This window comes from Globicephala melas, chromosome 7 (genome assembly GCF_963455315.2).
Source record: "Globicephala melas chromosome 7, mGloMel1.2, whole genome shotgun sequence".
Taxonomy (NCBI): Eukaryota; Metazoa; Chordata; class Mammalia; order Artiodactyla; family Delphinidae; genus Globicephala; species Globicephala melas.
This window is the reverse complement of record NC_083320.1, coordinates 70051894-70072337: the sequence shown is the minus strand read 5'-3', so window position 1 is coordinate 70072337 and position 20444 is coordinate 70051894. Positions and strand designations below refer to the sequence as shown.

The following is a 20444-nucleotide window of genomic DNA, read 5'->3' as shown; positions in this document are numbered from 1 at the left end:
GCTGAAGCATAAAGGAATGAACTGAGATCTGAGCTGCTGCTCTTCAGAGGAGTGACAGTTTGGAGTCTGAGTCTAACCAACTTAATTTCCTGCAAAAACAAAAACATCAACACTCTTTGGCACCATATAACCGAATATCTCCCCAACATAATATTCACAATGTTCTGGGTACAGTCCAAAATTATTCAACATATGGCGAGTCAAGAAAATATGACCCAGTTTCAAGGGAACAGATACCAACCCTGAGATGATGCAGATATTGAGATTATCAGACAAAGATTTTAAGTCAGCTACTATAACTATGCCCAGTCATCTATTAGGAGGTAGTTAGGAAGGCAGGAAGAGAATTAAGGTTTCGAGAGGATAGCATTAACAGTAAGGTACTCCACTGTCATGCTTTGTCAAATGGTTAACTTTTAATGACAAGTCTGAGAAATACTTAAACTGTGAAATTATGGTTAAGAAGCTATTGCCAAATTGCCTCTGTTAACACGTAAACTGGTTTGGCAGAACTTGAGTAAGTCTATCTAGGGTGATTTTGGGGTGTAAATTTCTTCTTGGACATTCTTGAGCACAAAAAGGGCCATACCAAAGGCCATTCCCCAGGCAGTATTTAAACATCAAAACTTGGCTTATAACTATGCCTCACTGAGAAATATATTTGTTGTATTACAGACAGGTTTTAGAGTCTTAAAAGTAGTTTGCATTGGTGCAATGTGTAAATGTTACCCTTCTGTATCTTCCTCACCATGCTAGGTAACCCTACTACTTCACTTCTCTAGCAGTCGGGACCTGTAAACTGAGAGGTTAAGAGCCTGAGGCAGTAAGGCTTGGGTTCCAGTGGCAGCTACTCCACCTACTAGACTGTAGACAAATATTTGATCTCTCCAGACCCTTAGTAACTATAGTGAACTTTAAAATCAAATTAAAGTACTTAATTCACAAGATTATGTGGATTTAGTTAAATAATTAATATGTGCAAATTGCTTAAATAACTATTTTCATGAAGATATTTTCTGTTCACCATGGTAGTGGTATGACAAAAAAGTAGTAGTTAATGAAAAGGATTTTCCCAAATCATTTCATTTTAAAGTAGTGTTCAGAGAAGGGGTGAAGGAAGTATGGGAAACCTTACTTTTTAAAATTAGTCACTTACGTTATTTCTCTATTTTGCATGAAAAGGCATTCCCACAATTAGATACTTCTTCCTATTAAGAAAATTAATCAGAAAGATAACTTTTTTTTTAATGTTTTATTGTAACATTGAATTGATAGAAGTTTTGGGGGATTTACGTTAAACCAAAACCTTGTAAAGAACTTGGAAGTAATTGGGATATTTAATTTTATTTTTATATTGTTTATTTTCTTGCCTCTTCCTTCAGAACTCTGGGATGGATCCCATTTTGCCCTGGAATTGTTCCCGCACTGGCAGTGGATTTGCCTAGCACACTGTGTCATGCGGAACAGACAAGGCTCCTAGGATTTGTGTTCCTCTTGCTTTTCTAGATTTTCAGTAATATTATTGAGGGTGACAGAACCACAGATTTCACATGGCCATAAGTTCGTATAAATACAATTTCTGTGTATTTTTTTAAATTACCTTTTGTCCTCAAACTTCTTTTTTAATATGCTTTTATATTCTTATCAAATCTCTTGTAACTTTTTTCTGTTCCTATTTTCTACCTTAAGCTCTTCACTTTCTCAGCCCTTTTTTCACTTTCTCCCTAATTCAGCCATATTCAATGCTTGACTTCACTGTAACATTTTGTTTCAATATATCTAAAACTGGTAAATTCAACCTCAGTTTCTCCTTTAACATTTCATTCTTAGTTTCAAAAATCTAAGTGATACCTTATTTTCACTTTCTTTTTCCACTACTCATTTTTTCTTTTTCTGTAATAAATTTTATTAAGTTAGTATTTATAACTATTCCACAGTTTATATTACCTTTACTAATCCATGCCATCTCACCTGGGCTAACTTCTTGGTTGACATTGTTCCAAGTAAGAACATAGCTCTTTTCTGTTTTAAAAGCGTAATCTCAGAAATGAAATCAAATATTGGCTACACTCAGTTGCCTGAGCCACCTGAAAATAAATATTCCTTTTGCATGAAAGGATCTCAACTAAATTTTAGAGAGAATCTTTGATGTGAACCCTGGAATAAAGCGATAGTCATTGCTATAGGTTAAATATGTATCATTGAAGACTTACCACCTTTATTCAGTATTAGCCTTTTAAAGTTTAGATTCTGGAAAAAAAAATGGAAAAAATAACTAAGAGGTTGTTCTATCTTATATACCATAAAGAAGAGAACGTTTCTGTTTTTAATTTCCTTTTGAAGTATATGGCTTCAGGCAATCAAATAAATTGGTACAATGTCAAAATAAATAAATAAAGTTTAGATTCCTTCCATATGAGAGGTATTAATGAATTTGAATTGAATCATCTTTAAAAGTTCCATAACTCAATTTAATTTTGCTGACTTTAGTTGCTTAAAATTTTTAAGAAAAAACATGATTCTGATTAAAAATTTTTATTGCATTTCTTCTTCTCCCCTAGCTTTTTGGAGCTATAAATTGACAAATAAAAATATTATATATTTACAATGTATAGCATGATGTTTTGATGTATGTATACATTATGAAATGATTACCACAGTCAATCTAATTAGCATATCCATCACTTCACATGGTTATTTTTCTTTTTTATTGTGGTAAAAACATTTAAGATTTATACTCTTAGCAAATTTCAAGTATACAATACAGTAGTATTAACTGTAGTTGCCATGCTATGCACTAGATCTCCAGAATTTATCCATCTGCATGACTGAAACTTTGTACTCAACATCTTCCCACTTGCCCTACCCCCCAAACCCTGGCAACCACCGTTCTACTTTGCTTCTATGAGTTTGACTTCTTTAGGTTCCACATATAAGTGAGATCATGCTATATTTGTTTTTCTGTGCCTGCCTTATCTTATTTTACATAACATAATGTCCTTCAGGTTCATCCATATTGTCTCGAATGACAGGATTTCCTTCTTTTTTAAAGCTGATGTGTTCGGCCTTAAAATATGTGTGTGTGTGTGTGTGTGTGTGTGTATATACACACACAATATTCTATTGTATATATACCACGTTTTCTTTATCTACTCATCCATCATCAACTGACCCTTAGATTGAATTCATATCTTGGCTATTGTGAATCATCTCTGTATTTTTCACATTGATTTATTTAAAAAAAAAAAAACTTTCACTTTTAGTACCAAATATTAAAAAGGCAGGCATTGGGGGAAAATATACATTTCTTTCTTAGAAATGTTGGTATCTAACAGATCTTGGATTCCAACACAAAAACATTTCCCATTATCGCTGCATTAAGAATAAGAAGGTTTTGGACTAATTAAATATTAGCCACTTTTTGTTTTTTCTCCTTCTTAAATATCATTGCATATTCAACTAAGTCTTGAACAGAACCTTTTTTATATATAATACACATCTATGAGAAGCTTAAATTGATTTACACTAAAACAAATTCTCCCAATTTACATAAGAGGAAATTTAAGGAATCATTTCACAACGTCTTCCAACTGCTTCAAATGGGTTTATCTTAATGATTTAGTTGAATGACTTATCCAGTGCCATACTGGAAGTGTAAATGAAAAGTACGACGTGTAAAACTCTTATTTCAGTATTCATTCCACAAGTTCGCCATTTCCAAACTAGTACTTGGAACAGTTTATAATGTTAAGTATTTTAAGTTTTAGTACCTCAAAATAAATTCATTTGTTGAATGATTTAATGTTAAAATCTCCTAAAATATAATGTTCAGAATTCTCTTGCTTTCTTATTTGAAGTTGTAATAACTTCAACTTCCTGCAGTGCGGGGTCCACCTGGATAATATTTGAAAATAGAAAAATACAAATTATCTCTTTTAACGTTTACTTACTCTCTGGGATGCTCAGCAAACTGAGTAGTCTTCATTAGGTAAGATCATTTAGCATTTAAAAGAAAGTCTGAGTTTCTGGGGAAAATGTTGGAGTTGCTGTTAGCTATACTAATCCTAAATCCTTTGAAAAAATAAATGATCTTTTTCAGAAAGTTGTGTTCGATTGCTACAGTGGAAAATAATATTAACATTCTATACCCATTTTAGATAAACCCTACTTCAAAATGTCAGAGAACTGCTTTGCTTTTTCTTGAACTAACATGTTATGATCTCTTTCGAAATTTTTTCTTAGGTTGTGGGGACATAAAACTTTCATTTGAAATATATCAATAGACTTATTTGGTGCAAATGATAGAAGGTGCAATGCATTGCTCAGTACAATCAGTAATATGTCTCTTCAATAATGATAACAAAAATGATAGTAAGCAGAACTGTTCCTAACCCCAAAGAAGCTTGAAGTCCTTAGTTTAGATACTTCATAGAAATTCCTCAATAAGTCAGTCCTCCTTTTACCCCCTGCCAACACAAGAAAGAAATCTTTTCCAGATAAATTCACCCACACCGGTTATCAAATCTTAACATCGCAGAAGTAAGTCAATACGTTATTTGGCGAGCCAGCTAAAAGTTATCATTCTTCTCCTGCCTTTTCCTTCACCTCTTTCCCACCACCCCCCCCACCCCTTAGTTTTTAGGCTTCTTTAACTTCAGAAGCAATCATTCCTACTTTATGTCAAAATCAGTACTTTGAAAATCGGAGTAGTCTTCATTACTGTTTTCTGTAACTATCTTCATTTTCAGACTAAAATTACAGAAGCACTTCTTTTTGGTTCTTTCTAGCTCCTAATAGAATATTTTTATTTCATGTTGAGAATTTCAAATAGTAAATTTTAAAAGGAGATTAATTACTCTATTAATCACTTGTTTTATTATTTATTTAATATCTTAAATTGTCAAATGTTTCTGTTCTCTTAATATTACTTCTTCTCTGATTTTGTTGCTATAGATTTAATATAATATAACCTTTTAAGAGTTTGTTTTTATACTTGTAGCATCCTGAATGATTGGTTAGCTTTAAAATGTTGCCTTTTTTCCTAGTCCACACTAAAATCCATTGAGTGTTCTAATTGCACATAACACTAAAGAAAAGCCTTGTCTACCACTTTTAAAAACAAACTGTGAATGTGAAAATGTCTTTTGATATGACTGCTTTATAAAGCTCAATAAAGCTCTTTTAATCCAGAAGAAGACATGGCTTAAATATTTGTCAGACAGAAAGTATGCAGCAGCAAATGATCTTTATTTTACCTAAGTCTAATGACATAATATATAAAAATAATTGTTTGGGTTGCTAAGATTATATTTTACTAATTACTGTAAAGTAATACACTATTTTAGAAATGGTAAGCAAACACTAGCATTTAGAAAAAGCTGAAAAAGTAGAGCAATAAACTGAAGAAATTGGAGAAGATACTAATTTTAAGAGAAACAAACTAGAATCAGGTTTTTTCCCTAAAGAACAAATAAGACTCTTAAGAAATTGAAAGAACCTTTTAAAAAGCAAGATTATAAGGGAGATGTACTCAGATGATAAGAAACAATGAAGTAAAATCATCCATTTTAGTAAGAGCTTAATGACCTTAACTGAATAAAATCTAAAAAGTCACCTAATATAAAAAACACTGGTTTGAATTTGAACTTAAATAAGACCCTACACAGTTTTGGCCGAATTATAAATGATTGAATAATATTAGGACTTCTTCAAATATTTAGATTTATCAATTTGTAGTTTTAAAAGGTACACAAAGTTCTCTAGGTATGACTGAAGATTTTTTAAAAATCTAAATGTTGACTTTTGTGTCATGATGAATGTAATACCAGTAGAAGCCACAGGGTGGTGGCAGGAACTTGTGTTAAAGGAGCTTAAATACATAAATGCACTATCTTTAAAATGTTTGTTAAATGCTAAGGAGCTGTAGCTTGGTTTTCTTTATTCCTCTAATACAGCCGCATTTCTCAGCAAAGAATCTATAACAAAATACAAAGACATTGATTTAAATGTATAGGCCAACAATGGAAAAAAAAGTAAACTCACACGGATATTTTTTCTTAAAGTTTCTAGTCATGTCAGATGCTTGGTGATCAGAGTAGCAATTTCATCAAGATATGAATTTGAGGAAATTTCTTGAATTAGCAATACTGGAAATAGTAATTGAAGAAGTTACCAGAAATACTTCATGTCTTCATCTTATTTTTCTACTTTCATTTTCCTTTTTCCCTGAATGTTCTCGTTGGAAAAAAAAAATCTATTGTACCATACATATATATATCTGTAAGCTAACAAAACTTATTTTTCATTGAGGAAGATAAATTTTCTATTGTGTTTTCTGGTAACCCATTTTCATTTGAGTTTAGAAGCAATTTAAAGTGGTAATCATTTTATATCTTTAAGGTAAGAAGACAAGAGTTTTCTTCTCCAAGAAAAGAAACTTCACCAAGGAGTCTTGGCATTCCTTTATTCCATGAAAGGTAGTTCTATATCCTTTTTTGCCAACCCTACAAATTATAAATATTGAAATATATTTTTATGTACATATTTTAAATTTTTAGCAATTGTAAGAAAAAGCAGCCTTTCAAAACTAGAAGAGACCAACTCAAGGCTCCTCCATGTTAAAATGACCTAAATAAGTCATACAGTTAATAGCAAAGATGGGTCTAAAAACTGAATTCTCTGAAGTTCTCCTATTTCAATAGAACAAGTACTATGGCCACATTGTTTTATATGTATGGCTCTTAATGTTAACCTTATCAAAGTGAGGAATATTTAATTTTTTCTATTTAAGATGTTCACAGAGGACAAAAAGTCAATACACTGAAATTTCTAATGTAAGAATGAGACAGCCAGCATAAGTGTGATATATGAATAAGTAGGTATGCTAGTCTTTGCTACATTTATGTATTAGAACTTTAATTTATCACTTACTTTGTACCTGGCTCTCCAAATATTAAAGTTGTTTTAGGAAACATTTTCTAGGAATTTTAAATGATTTTTCTTTAACTTTAACCTTTCAGTAATTATTTTGTGGTACATTAAAAAGTACTATGTAAATTCAATCATGATTTTTAAAATTTGAAGATATAGCCTTACATTTTAAAATGTTGATTTATTTTTAGAGGTTATATAGAGAAGACTTTCCGGGATCTGAAAGAAGAATTTCATAGAATATGCATGCTAGCCAAAGCACAAAAAGACCACTTAAGCAAACTTAATGTACCAGCCACTGTAACTGGTAAGGTTTGATGTAATGTACAGTAATATTAATTTTATTGGTTGAAACTGATTTATTTTTGATTGTGAAAATATTTCTAAATCCTTATTAAGTGCTGAGGATCTATAACTTGCGCTTCTCACCACTTATAATGGGTAAGTACTGTTTAAATTCTGTAATGTATTGCATTATATAATTATTGGCCTTTTCCCTCTCTATTTTATGTGGCACTATGTAGATTGAACTGAATGACATAATTACTAATCATCTTAATGAGAAGTCCCACCTTGGAAAAATAAATATAGAGTATATCTCTCAAAGTCTTCAGTTGCTATTTAGGGGTCTTATTAAACATTAATTGATATATTAGTAAGCAACCTTGAAGCTACACTATCACATATGAGCTAAGTAAAATTATAGTATTAGGTTTGTTTTTAACTTCTGCTTAAAAGTTAATTGGACACCATGGATAGATTCTTGTAATTTGATTGAAGAAATAAACATTTCACATTTCATGAGGCCAGTTCTGTTGGACGTACAAAGTACAAATTAAGTATAAAATATAACTTAAAAGGAATATCTGTTTTACAGATATATTGCAGTGTGTTTTTTAGAAGCTCCACCCTTCCCTAAAACCCCAGACCGGCTTCCTGGTATTTGCCTCAGTAGTTCGATATGAATAGCAAAATACCAGGGATTGAATCTGGCTACCATGTACCCCTGTACACAAAAGGAAGGTAAACTGATGGTTTATAATGATAAATTCTCCTTTACCCTTGTGATTTGAGATATTCTACCTACAGTTCCCAAGAGCTGTGATTTACAGTTTTTACTCTGAAAGATGTTGCAGCAGTGCTAACACTCCTTTAATTAAAGATCACTTTCCATTTCTTACAGCTCTTATAGCTAGGCTATTTAAAAAATCATTTTATAGGGTAAATTCACTTTTTGCTTACTACTACTGTTTTATTTTCAGAAAAGGTACACAGTATGCTGTTGGAGAAGCAAAACAATCTTTGTAGACAAACATAATTTACTTCTTCCCCTCCCTTCCCTCTGCTTCCCTAAAAGGAACTCTAATGTTTCCACCTTAGTTTTTGTCATTTTCTTGAGAATTTGATCTTTTGTGCAGACTGAAGACACTAGGTACTTCTGAAGTACCAATAAAAGAATTATCTTTATTTAAAATCTACTAGCTATAGAGATGTAGTACCTACAATTAATCATGCTTTTTTGAACATCAGCGTAGTATCAAAACATTGTAATGGTGACGTATTCATTGTTACACAAAGAACCTACCCCGTTATCAATGGCTTAATACTTTGACCATTTTTAAATTGCACAAGTCTAAATCTGAGTATGTATTTGTCAACTAGAATACTGAGTGTTTAACTTCAATTTCCTTCCCACTAAAACTGCTTCCTAACATTATTCTTATGTTTTATATTAACTGTGTCACAAATAATAAATACAACATTATTCTTGAAATGTTTTAGGTCTTTTGTGCTACAGACTCCAGTGGAGTTTTGCTGGCTCCAAACAAACCACAATATCAAATATTATGCTTCTGACAGTAGTAGATCAAAGGGGGAAAGAAAGAAAAAGAAATGTTTTGGAAAAAGATGCCTATTCAGGTTTTTTAAGAGTGAACACTGCATTGAATACAAATGGAAAGGAACTATTTTAAATGTGATTTGCATAATACAGCTGGAAAGAGTTTATTTGACATTATTGGCCCCTGTGTTATTTTTTTGTTAAAATTTGATTTTTACTTTTAAGTAAACAGATATAATTCATAAATTGCTGAGTTAGTAGAATTGTACTTTTTATTTTTTTGCTTCTCATCCACATGACAGTAGCCTTGAGAAAGGACAAAGGTAAAATGTATGTTTAAGTAATTGTGGCTTCAAAAAAAAGTACTGTTTGGTCCATGAAGTAGGATCATATTTCAGTGGCGATCAGGAGACAAGGATATAGGACTAGAGGTTAAAACAACCCTCAGATCTCTTTCTTTTGTCAGTATACAAGGTAATTAAACTGAAAAGTCATCCAAATGGACAGCCTATACTTAAAATTTAGAAACCGAAAAAATTTTCTCATTTTACTTTTTTTTCCTTGCAGGAATACACGTCTTGACAAAACAAAACAAAATAGAAAGACAATTAGCTCACCTGATCATGTTTCTTAGTATAGTGTCAGAATGACAAGTGCTTTCATGCACCTTGTTTGATTTTTAAGTTTTCTAAGCTTGGATTTCTAGTAACCTTAGAAATCTTAACGTTTAAAAAAAAATTTTGTGTGTGTGAATAGTAACGCTCATTGCTTGAACAGATTAATTCAAAAGATTACTTTAATGTGCTGAGGTATGCCAGCTAGCTATACTAAAAGAAAATATATGCTTAATTACACCTGTTTGGGTTTTCCATGTTTTGTTCACAAAGGGGATATCTACTACTGGAAAAGAAATTCAAAGCACATTTCTGTCATTTTGGAGACTCTTCTCTATAATTTAGAAACCAGCATGTTCAATTTATCATAATGGTTCAGAGCACAGGCTCTAGGCTGCCTGGGTTCCAGTTCCAGATCTGTCACTCATTCATTAGCTGTGTAGCCCTGTGTAACCCCTAAATTAATGCACAAACAATGGTTATAAGTGTGTGGCACATAGAAGTACTGTATATGTTAATAGTTGTCATTAGCAGCAGCAGCAGATTCTTTATTCTCCTGTTCTACTGAAGAACATTTTGATAAGTGTTTCCTCCTTCTCAGGTGTTGTAATCTACAAAGAAAATACTGTTTCCTAGAATTTCCTGCCACTCTTATGTCTACTACCAGGAAAAATGACAGCAATTGAGCTTGGTCTCAATTACTGTACCACTCCTAGTTACAGACAGATTATCTAGTAAATGTACATTATTATGCTAGGCTCTGTGGGAAAGAGAACACAGATTCATTCAGAAGGCATTTATTGAAGGCATACTATGTGCAGGCACTGGGCAGGGTACTGGAGATAAGTGGGAAACAAAACATAGTTTAGGACCTCAAGAAACCTACTTCAATGGGAGAAAGAGGTATATTTGCAAATACAATGCAGTGTATAGTCCTCAGAGCACCCAAGAGTCAAGACTAAACCAGTCTTGGGAAACCAGAGAGAACCATCCAGAGAAATTAATGCCTAAGCCAAGACATGAAGGACAAATAAGAGTCAGGCAAAGAGTAATGGAAGGGGGAAGTTCAGGCAGTCTGCACAGCATGTGCAAAGGCCCAAAGACAAGAGAGCATGGCTGTTTGGACAACTGTACCAAAGTTCATTATAGCTGGAGTACGGAGTAGAGCAGATGTGGTGAAAGATGACAGCATGGAGAGGTGACAAAGGGCCAATCATGCACAGCCTTATGTGAGTTTTAGGGCTGAAGGTCTTGGAGAACCATGAAAAGGTTTTATTAAGAAGGTAACATGACCAGATTTGTATTTTAGAAAAACTAAGAGAGGGTTGGGAAAGCAGTGTAAACAATAGAGTGGATATGAGAAAAATTTAGAGGCAAGGAAGTGGTTCAAAGGCTGCTGTAATCCAGTAAGAGAAGATGGTACATACTAAAGAGAGGTTAGTAGGCATATAACAGGGTGAACCAAGAAGTATTGTACTACAATCATGTCCAAACAGAAAACATCTGTGTTGAAATGTGCTGTGGCAAAAGAGAGAAAAGTGTCACAAGTCTGCAAAGACCAAAGGAAGGGAAAAGAACTGACATTTGTTAAGTGCCTACGAATCTGGACAGACACTGTGCGCAGTGCTCTGTATACCCCGTCTGCTCAAATAGGCATCGTTGGTTAATGTATAACTTCACTGATGACTACTTTTTTAAAGTGCTAGTTTAAAATAAAATGTTTACCCTTTGTCCATTTAATGAAAATATAAACATTACCAACCTCCAACCTGTCTTCTTTTTTTTTTTTCTTTTTTTTTTGGCTGTGTTGGGTCTTCGTTGCTGCCTGCAGGCTTTCTCTAGTTGCGGTGAGAGGGGGCTACCCTTTGTTGCAGTGCGCAGGCTTCTTATTGCAGTGGCTTCTCTTGTTGCAGAGCACTAGGCACGTGGGCTTCAGTAGTTGTGGCATGCGGGCTCAGTCATTGCGGCACGTGGGCCCTAGAGTGCGTGGGCTTCAGTAGTTGCAGCACACAGGCTCTAGGGCACGCGGGCTCAGTAGATGTGGCTCGAGGGCTCTAGAGCACAGGCTTAGTAGTTGTGGTGCACGGGCTTAGTTGCTCCACAGATGTGGGATCTTCCTGGACCAGGGCTCGAACCCATGTCCCCTGCATTGGCAGGTGGATTCTTAACCACTGCAACACCAGGGAATTCCCTCACTGTCTTCTTGAAGTAACATTGTGGAATATAATCTAGCTTTTTCTAATGTCTCGGTATCATCAACATGGAGAGTGCTTTGATCATTGATTTTTTTGCATTGAAAAATGTAGCCCTTGTTCACTCTACACTAGACTGTAGTGTTTTCTGAGTTCTTATATCTGCTTTTTTGTTTCTCGTCTCCTCTCGTGCTTTCAGCTCTTACTGATATCTATATCTGCTTTCAACAATTCATATCCATACCTTGTAGTTTGTTGCTTGTTACCAGCTATGAACTAGGGAGACATCATCAAGCTTGTTAGAATAAATCTAAAATGAGAATAAGAGCAAAATTCATCTGTGGGCCTTGTGGCTCTTAGCCTGACTCCTGAAAAGCACTATTTACTTTCTAGCTTTTGCCTATGTCCTAGAGAGCTGAATTTGTTGGATAAGTGGCTTCTAGATAAATGAGCTACAGAGGTCCTGGTATCTACCTGATATCTACCTGTTATCTACAGAGGCCTTTTTCTAATAAGATGAGAAAATCATATATTCACATAGAGCTTTCTGAACATGCATCCTAAAATTTCATCCTTCTTTTGCCTCCAGTCTTCTCTCTCCCAGCACCCGCCACCACCACGCCCTCACATAGTATTAAGAGTAGACAATGGCTAAGCTGATTGGTGATACACTTTGTCACACAGAGATATTAGGGGGAGTAAATGACCTAATTCATATAGAATCATAACCTGTATACTATATATGTGCCTGGTAAGGGTTTTTCCTTTTAATAACTTACTTGTCTAAGCAAGCTCACAGTTGCAGCTTCCATTACTGATAAAATGTTTAGATGTATACACTACAAGCAAATGTTTTTTAAGTATAGAGCAGTATAACTGTGAACAAGATGCAAGGCTTACAGCACAAGGACCTAGGAAAAGACAAAGTAGTTAAACTGTGACTAATAAGCTACGTTCCAATTCACCCACTGGAGACTGCTAATATTTCTGTGTAAGGTGGTAGCAAATGTAAAAAAATCCCAGTTGTCTTCAGTTGCTGTAAAAGCCAGTAGAAAAAATAATACTCATCTATCCAAAGCTAATTGAACGTTCAGATTTTTAAGAAGGATTGAAATGCGACTGTTTTCCTTTTGTTTTTTTTCCCCTGCAGAGACACAGTGCTCTGTGCCTATACAGTGTACGGATAAAACAGATAAACAAGAAGTGCTATTTAAGCCTCAGGCAAAAGATGATATAAATAGAGGTGCACCATGCATCACATCTGTCGCACCAAGAGGATTGGGCCAAGATGAGGAAGACACCTCTTTTGAATCACTTTCTAAATTCAATGTCAAGTTTCCACCTACGGACAGTGACTCTACTTTCTTACATAGCAGTCCAGAAAGACCCAGTGTCCTTGGTCCTGCCTCATGTGAGGCTATGTGCCAGGATAAATTTAATATGGAGCCCAGAGACAACCCGGGAAACTTTGTCAAAACAGAAGAAACTTTATTTGAAATTCAGGGAATTGACCCCATAGCTTCAGCTATACAAAACCTTAAAACAACTGACAAAACAAAACCCTCAAATCTTGTAAATACTTGTATCAGGACAACTCTGGATAGAGCTCCGTGTTTGCCACCTGGAGACCATAATGCATTATATGTAAATACATTCCCACTTCAGGACCCATCTGATGCACCTTTTCCTTCACTCGATTACCCAGGAAAAGCTATCCGAGGACCACAGCAGGTAACTGTTTTGCATTAACAAATATATTAAGTGTGAACACACATTTTGCCATGCATGCACAGATATGTAGCTTTCAGATTATCAGACACCTTTTTTAAACTAATGACTAGCCGAAGTTAAGCTTTCAATAAAAATCTCCAAGTCCTGTAATAAATGACATGAAATTTAAAAGATGAATATGGTGAAGCTCTAGTATAAAGTACCTTAAAATTTACGGCACATTTTAAAATACATGTAAACCTTATCCATATCTAGTGTGTGTCATTTTCTTACTTAGTCCCTTATTCAAAGCTTTTAACTCGGGATCATTGTTATAATAGGATTCTTTATTAAATTTCATTCTGTGAAGCAGGTGGCATTTTTTTATCAAAAAGTTTGTGTGTATCATACTTATCTTTACAAGAATGCATGATTTTTTTAATAAGTAAATAATCACATTGTATGTTTCTATTTCTGAAAATAAGCGAACTGTCTTTCAAATAATACTTCTATTACATTCTCAGTTATACAGTACGTAGATCTGTAGGGTTTGGTTTTGGTTTTGGTTTCTAATCTGCAGCCTAATACATTTTTTAAACAGTCTCTACATATGTATGATTCTAATCAAATACTTTCATGTTTCTAAAGCTTGCAGACTACTTACAGCCCCCCACCCCAATCCACTCCTACCCTCCCTTTTATTCAGGTTCTATTACAAAATGATTCTTTAAGTTTAAAAAAAAAAAAGGTGTTTAATGCCTAAAGGCAAATGAAAATATGTAATTGTTACAATAAACAAGCTCATAAAAATGCAGATTGGTAAAAGTGTCTAATATAACTTGCAGACATTTGTTTGATTTCTCTTTGCCTTGAGATACTTAATTTACCAAAAACCAAAAAACACCAACAACTTGATTAATACCCTTTGGCTTTATAAGTACTTTTATAGGTTATAGACTTTTAAATCAGCATACAAAGAAGGCAGTAGTCAAGCTGTGGTATATTTTAGTAGTGGAGAAAACTAGGCATCTCTGACAATAAGCTTTAATTGTAAACTCACTTATGTTCTACATTGTACCTTATTTCACATCATAGTCACAGTTATAGTTACTACTTAATGAAACAGATTAAACAGTTTTATTTATTTCAAGTAGAATTCCTGTGGAGCTGTGAAGTGCATCAGTTCTAATGCTTGTTATTTTTTTCTCCATTACATCTCTTGCTTGTTCTTTTACTAGTCTGTGCATTCATGTTTCAGTAGATGGCACCCTGCATTGTGCATTTGCTTTCTAGGCTACAGCAAGGGAAACAGCTGGTATGTGATTACAACTTGATGGAAAAGTATTCAGCTTAAAAAATGCAGGAGAATTGGTGTTGAGCTGTCACAAGACGTGGGGCATAAGGTTAGATAATTGATATTTTGGCAGAAAGGCAAAGAAATTTGTTTGTTTTGAAGGCCATGTTACAGTTTAGGATTCAAAGGATATTTCTTAAAATGGGTTTTTTAAAACATTTTGTTGTTTTATTTGTTTTAATAAAGCTATGAGAAATACAAAATTCTTGAGTTGTCAGTAATAACAAAGGGAAGTGAAATTTTGGTTGCATATTTCAAATTTTTACTTTTATCTCAATCATTACTACTTAGCAGCTTTTTTTATACATTCAGCTATCATAATAAAGTCTAAAATATACCTGCTTATTTTTGCTCTATGTGATTTTCTTTTTTTCCTACTTTTGCTGAGTCAGTGATTGGGGTCCCAACTGAATTCTATGAAAAGCTCAAATCCGAACTAATAGCTCCTAATAGAGAAGGATAAGTATGGACTTTGAAAATAAATTGGCAGTAGAAGATTGGCTCATCCAATTTAGAAGCTAAATTGCTTCTGAGTCTATTACTATTTTATAGATCTTAATTTAAAGTATCTTTAACATAACAATCTTTTATTTATATCCGTATCAATTTCCCATTAGAGTGGTGCATATTAATCAATTGTACTTTTTGTTTAAACTGCCAACACTAAAATTTAAATCTAGTTAACTCTGTTATATACTCATAATTATTACTGCTTTTCTTTTATCATGGAAGAGAGGAAATTATTTTACTCCAGATTTCAAATATGTATTTTAATATTACTGTTTTTTGTAATAAAATTGCCACTTCTCACAAAAGTATTTGAGTCAGTGTTATTATACACCCTCTGTACTGATATTTGAATGTTATCTTGGTGCTTAGACAGACTTTGTATATTTACATCAACCGTACACAGCTGTCCACTAAAATGTTTATAAGAAGACAGTGATGTAGTGAAACCCAAATGCTTCAATTAGTAATATACTGTTTATGTAATGATTGGTTAACTAGGATGAAAGAGATTGGTTAAGGGAATGAAAACTAACACTATGTCAGGAGTTGAACTAGGTTGTTATTTTAAAAGCATATTAGTAACAGGAATACAAAGGGGTCTCTTTCAGTTGGCATTTCGAGGTGATTTTCCTCAAAGTGCCAGAATTTAGATATGTCAAGATAAGAAAGCAAATTTTAGAAGTAATTTGGTTTACAACATTTCAGGAAAATAAGATATTCCAGCCAACAAACATATATTGAGCACCTACTCTTGAACTAAATGCTTTTTCTGGCCCTTCTAGATATTTTTTAATAAGTACAGTTAAGAGTATGTAGGTGTTGCTTATAGTAATGGAGGTAGCTCTGTAGAATTATGCTTCCCATAATCCTTTAACTGGCAACTGTTGACAGGCTTCACTTTAGTTAGCCACAAGAAAGGGTAAGAAGGCCAAAGTATGCGCTTGTAACAGGAGCAAAATAAGAAGTCAAAAGAATGCATCCAACGTTGGACTTTGTTGAACGATTAAATATTTGAGGTTTCAAAAAACAACTGATCAATAGAATTTGTTTCATACTTTAAAAAAAATATTTTCAAAAATTAGAACTTATTTCTATATGATTTATTCATTGTGTATTTGCTTATAAATAGTAGCGAAATTACATTGCTCTTGATCAAAATGCATGTACACACACATCATGTCTAGTATGCTGTGTATTAATAAAGGTCCTATAACTTAAAGTTCCAATATAAAATAGAAGAGATAGAATTTAATTTTTTTAAAGTCTCAATTATTGACTATTGTTCCAAAACTCCAAAACCCGTTGGGATAACGGGTATTAAAACATGCTGGTGTTAAAGCTGAAAGATGTTTTAATGTGTGAAGATAAAGTGCATGAATGTGTATTTTAAGTGATTCCTAAAGTTAAATTATGCCCTTTATGAAAAAGAGAATTGAGTCATGTCCTCATGCCAATTCTAAAGGAAAGGTAATTCGCTTTCATATTAGGGAATTTCATATATACGCACATAACCCGTTCAAAAAATTTGAATTTGAAATTCAGTGCAAGTTGATTTTAAATACAAATAACAGAAGATGTTTTTATTTGTTTCCTGCAGCCCGTTTGGAAGCCCTTTCCTAATCAAGACAGTGACTTATCGGTACTAAGTGGCACAGGCTCAGAACTGCATATACCTCGAGTATGTGAATTCTGTCAAGCAGTTTTCCCACCATCCATTACATCCAGGGGGGATTTCCTCCGGCATCTTAATTCACACTTTAATGGGGAGACTTAAGACGCATTTGAAAACAGACATATCAAGTTCTATGTGATGATTCTGGGTTTGTAATATTATGTACTTGATTGCAAACTTAGCTCAAAATCATTTATTGAAAAATCCAGTGTCACAGCTATTTGAATTTTTTTCTAAACTTATGTTGTAACTTTCTTTTATTACCTTTTAAAAGATCATTCTGTACAAAACTGTAATTCATTGTATTCATGTTTACAGTGTTTATTGCCATAATTCAAAATTATGTATGTGACTTATGGAATTGTATAACAATAATTTATGTTTTTTTCAAATGTCTAAGCTTATTGCTTGGATTTCTAGTTAGATCTATTGAATTTGGTGATGTCAAATGTTTATAGGGTTTTTTTCACTTGTTTTCATTTAAAAGTTTAGATTATTTATGCTGTGGGTGTTCTTTTTGAATAAACCAATAATAGAGAATAGCAGACAAGATAAACATCTGAGTAAATACCAAACCTAAGACATTTGTTGCTCAGTGATAAGATCACTGGTAGGATTATTTAAACACTTTATTATTTTTTTTAAATAATAGACATGGTTTTAATTTTTACTATACGTATAGCAACATGATGAAATTAAATATTAAAAGAGTTACTTATATTGTGATAATTAATGTGTTCTTTGTTCTTAAATAAATAAATAAATCACATTTGGGGGAAATTCATAAAATTCATGTTTCTTTCCAGTAATCTGATAGAAGGGTGATACCAGATCTGGTGACATTTTATTATAACTAGTAGATCACTTTGAATTTTAAAATTATTTTTCAAACTAAACTTACTAAAGAAACACATTTGTCTTTAATGGGAGCAAATCTAAAACCCTGTAAGGATTATCCATATTAATTAATTTATATTAGAAATGTTCACATTCTTGAGAAATTTGTTAATTCATTGGTAGCATCCTGCCTGATGACGAGAGGAAGATATTTAAGAAAGAGGATACCAAATTCAGAGGGTTGCAGAATTTTAAAATGAGACTTCCCTTTCATTTTTCTTCCCTATGATTCTTGTCTTTTAGGTTTCTCTTCCCTCCCCCACCCCACACTTAATTTTTAAAAATGGTCGAGGCATGGCTTCCATTTTATGAAGTAAACACTGATTTGCAACTCTCAAAACAGAAATTTAAGCCTTCTTGGGAACGAGTGTTGTAGAAAGCTGGAGGGTTTCAGGTAAGGGATTGGAACAATTTGTTCAGGTATCACCTGTGCCACAGTGAAGAGCCTTAACTTGTGGAAGAATGAGAGTGGTGCTTCGACTTCTCAGGGTGCCAAGCACATCACACTGACATCTTCCTCACCAAGGTGACATAGCCATTATTAGGCATTCACTGTGAAGGGTTCTGAGGCATGTACATCTTTCTTTCATTGCCGCTGGGGCTGAATGGAAATGCCTAGACAATTATCCAAGTCTCTTCCCTTCCCCCCTACCTCCCGCCCAGCCAGCCTCCCCTCTCGCTCACTCCTCCCACACACACGCAAAATTAAACATAAAAACTTCCCAGCGTGTTCCAGCCAGAATATACCACTGTACCTATCTCATGAAAGGGGATTCTTTTTCCTTCTCTTTTCTAGGTGAGGAAGAGTTCCTCTCACACAGTTGACATCTACTAGCCTGCTGACAACCAAAGGAAGTTGTGGCCCAGAAAGTGACTCGAAGTGGATCACTGACTCCTCTTCTCCAGTCCACCCTTTTGACACCTCCACCACTTTTAGTAAGCGGGGAACTCTTGTTTTCTATTGGGTTCCAGTGCTACCCCAAGCTCCGGCTTCCGAGGGACAGAGGCCCTCTCGGGCCAAGGGACAGGCAGCCTGGAGAACAGGCTCCGGGCCCGCACTGCAGAGGTGGTGCTGGCTGCAGCTTGGAAAGTGGAGTTGGGCACCCGCTGGGTCTCCCCTCTGGCTCTTAGTTCCGAGTCGTGTAGGGGCTGCATCTTGGCATCTGCTACGCGTGGCCGGGTAAGAACAGTTTCCAGGTAAAAAAGCTGCACACGCGAAACGCTGAGTCTGAAAAAACCACCCCCGCCGAGGCGAGGCAGTTGTGAGCGGGATGCCTGAGAAGTGGGAGGTGAATGTCCTCGGGAGGGCCCCCCCGGTGCAGCTTTCCCCGGAGGCTGAGGCTGCTGCCAGCGGGGACATCTGCTTTCTTACTCTCCAGCCTGGCTCACCCCGCCCCCTCAGCCCCGGGTTGCGTGGTTATTTTACCAACACGGGGGGAGGGAGAGCTCGAGGAGGTAGAGAAGGGGTGGATGGAAGCTCGGGAGATGTTCTTCCCACTCCCCCACGTCCCCTCCTTTTTTCTTCACATCTTTTAACCTTCAAAGTAAAGACTATAAATATGAAACGATAAGCGTGTCCGCTGGCTCCCAGGCCCGCCTCCTGCTCGCGGGGCTCTCGGGTGCGGGGCCTTGCCCTCCTCTCCAGCCTCCCCGGAGGCGGCCCGGGTTTCGGTGGTTTCGCCGGGCGCAGGGGCAGGCCGGGTGCGCTCAGCCGGTGGCGCCTTTTCTCCCGGGCTGCTGCCTCGACAGCTGCTTGTAGCTACGGTAATTAGACTGTCAGTGCTTGTTAGAGGAGAGGGGGGAAACACGCTTATGACAGCAGATTCCGAGACTCCCCAGTTTGTTAATTTCTAAGAGATCTTTAAAGCATTAATTGAGGTCTCCCTAACTCTCCCCCCCCGTCCCTCTCCTCTCCCCAACTCCTCCCTTCCCAAAAATATCTTTAGGGGAAGAGAATTCTCTCCGCGTGGAAGCAGTGTTTCCCGCAAAACTGCAAGCCCGCCCCCGACTCACGCACACGCACACTATTTTATATATACATCTATATGCACACATGTATACGCAGAAGGTTAACTCGGCAGAGGCCTCGTCCAAATAGGAACCAGGATTGCATTTAAAATAATAAATAAATAAATAAATAAATAAACTAGGACGGAAAGGGGGGAGGGAAGCAGAAGTCGGGAAGAAAAGAGAAAAGCAGCAGGCTGATTACGAGGTGTCAAAACTGCCAGGAGCAAGAAGGTGATAGCAATCAGGGGTGAGAAGAGTGCGGCATTCGTGCGGGGCAACTAATTATCCGTCTCATTTGAGAAGAGCAGCATTTGAGGCAGCAGCGTTCGCCTGCTGAACGGTGACAGATTGGCGCGGAGGAGAGGGGAGGTGTTAAAACAATGGAGCCGGGCGCGCGAGCGCTGCTGCATGCTAATCAGCCCTCCCTCCGCCTGCCTGCCGCGCTCCCTCCTTTCTCCCGGCCTCCCTCCTCCGCGCTCCCCCTCCCGCCTGCGGCGCTCCCTCCTTTCCAGCGGGCCCGCCGCCGCCGCCGCCACCCGCTTCCTGCTCCCTCTCTTTCCCGCGCGTCCTTCCCGCCGCTGGCAAGTGGAACCTGGGCCGGGCCACCGCGTCCACCACGGCCCGGGAGCCCCTGCGCTGCCCACCGCGGGCGCCCTCCGGGGTCCGGGCCGCTCGCGAGCCGCTGGCGAGCGCTGCCCCGCGCGGTGCTCCGAGG

The 20444-nt window shown here is 36.1% G+C and overlaps 1 protein-coding gene across 8 annotated transcripts in view; it reads left to right on the top strand.

The window, feature by feature from the left end:
- TANK (TRAF family member associated NFKB activator) overlaps positions 1 to 17611 on the top strand; it is an 87893-nt gene extending 70282 nt beyond the window's left edge. For 7 of the 8 annotated variants that reach the window (XM_070045968.1, XM_070045966.1, XM_070045965.1 and 4 more), the window contains exons 5-8: positions 6400 to 6476; positions 7122 to 7237; positions 12727 to 13307; positions 16748 to 17611. In XM_070045968.1, coding sequence (XP_069902069.1) covers positions 6400 to 6476; positions 7122 to 7237; positions 12727 to 13307; positions 16748 to 16924 — 951 coding nt within the window. In that variant the 3' untranslated portion in view covers positions 16925 to 17611. Of the gene's footprint in view, positions 1 to 6399; positions 6477 to 7121; positions 7238 to 12726; positions 13308 to 14579; positions 14690 to 16747 lie in introns of all 8 variants that reach the window. The other variant, XR_011377586.1, reaches the window with a different exon arrangement.
- The last annotated feature ends 2833 nt before the right edge of the window (positions 17612 to 20444 follow it).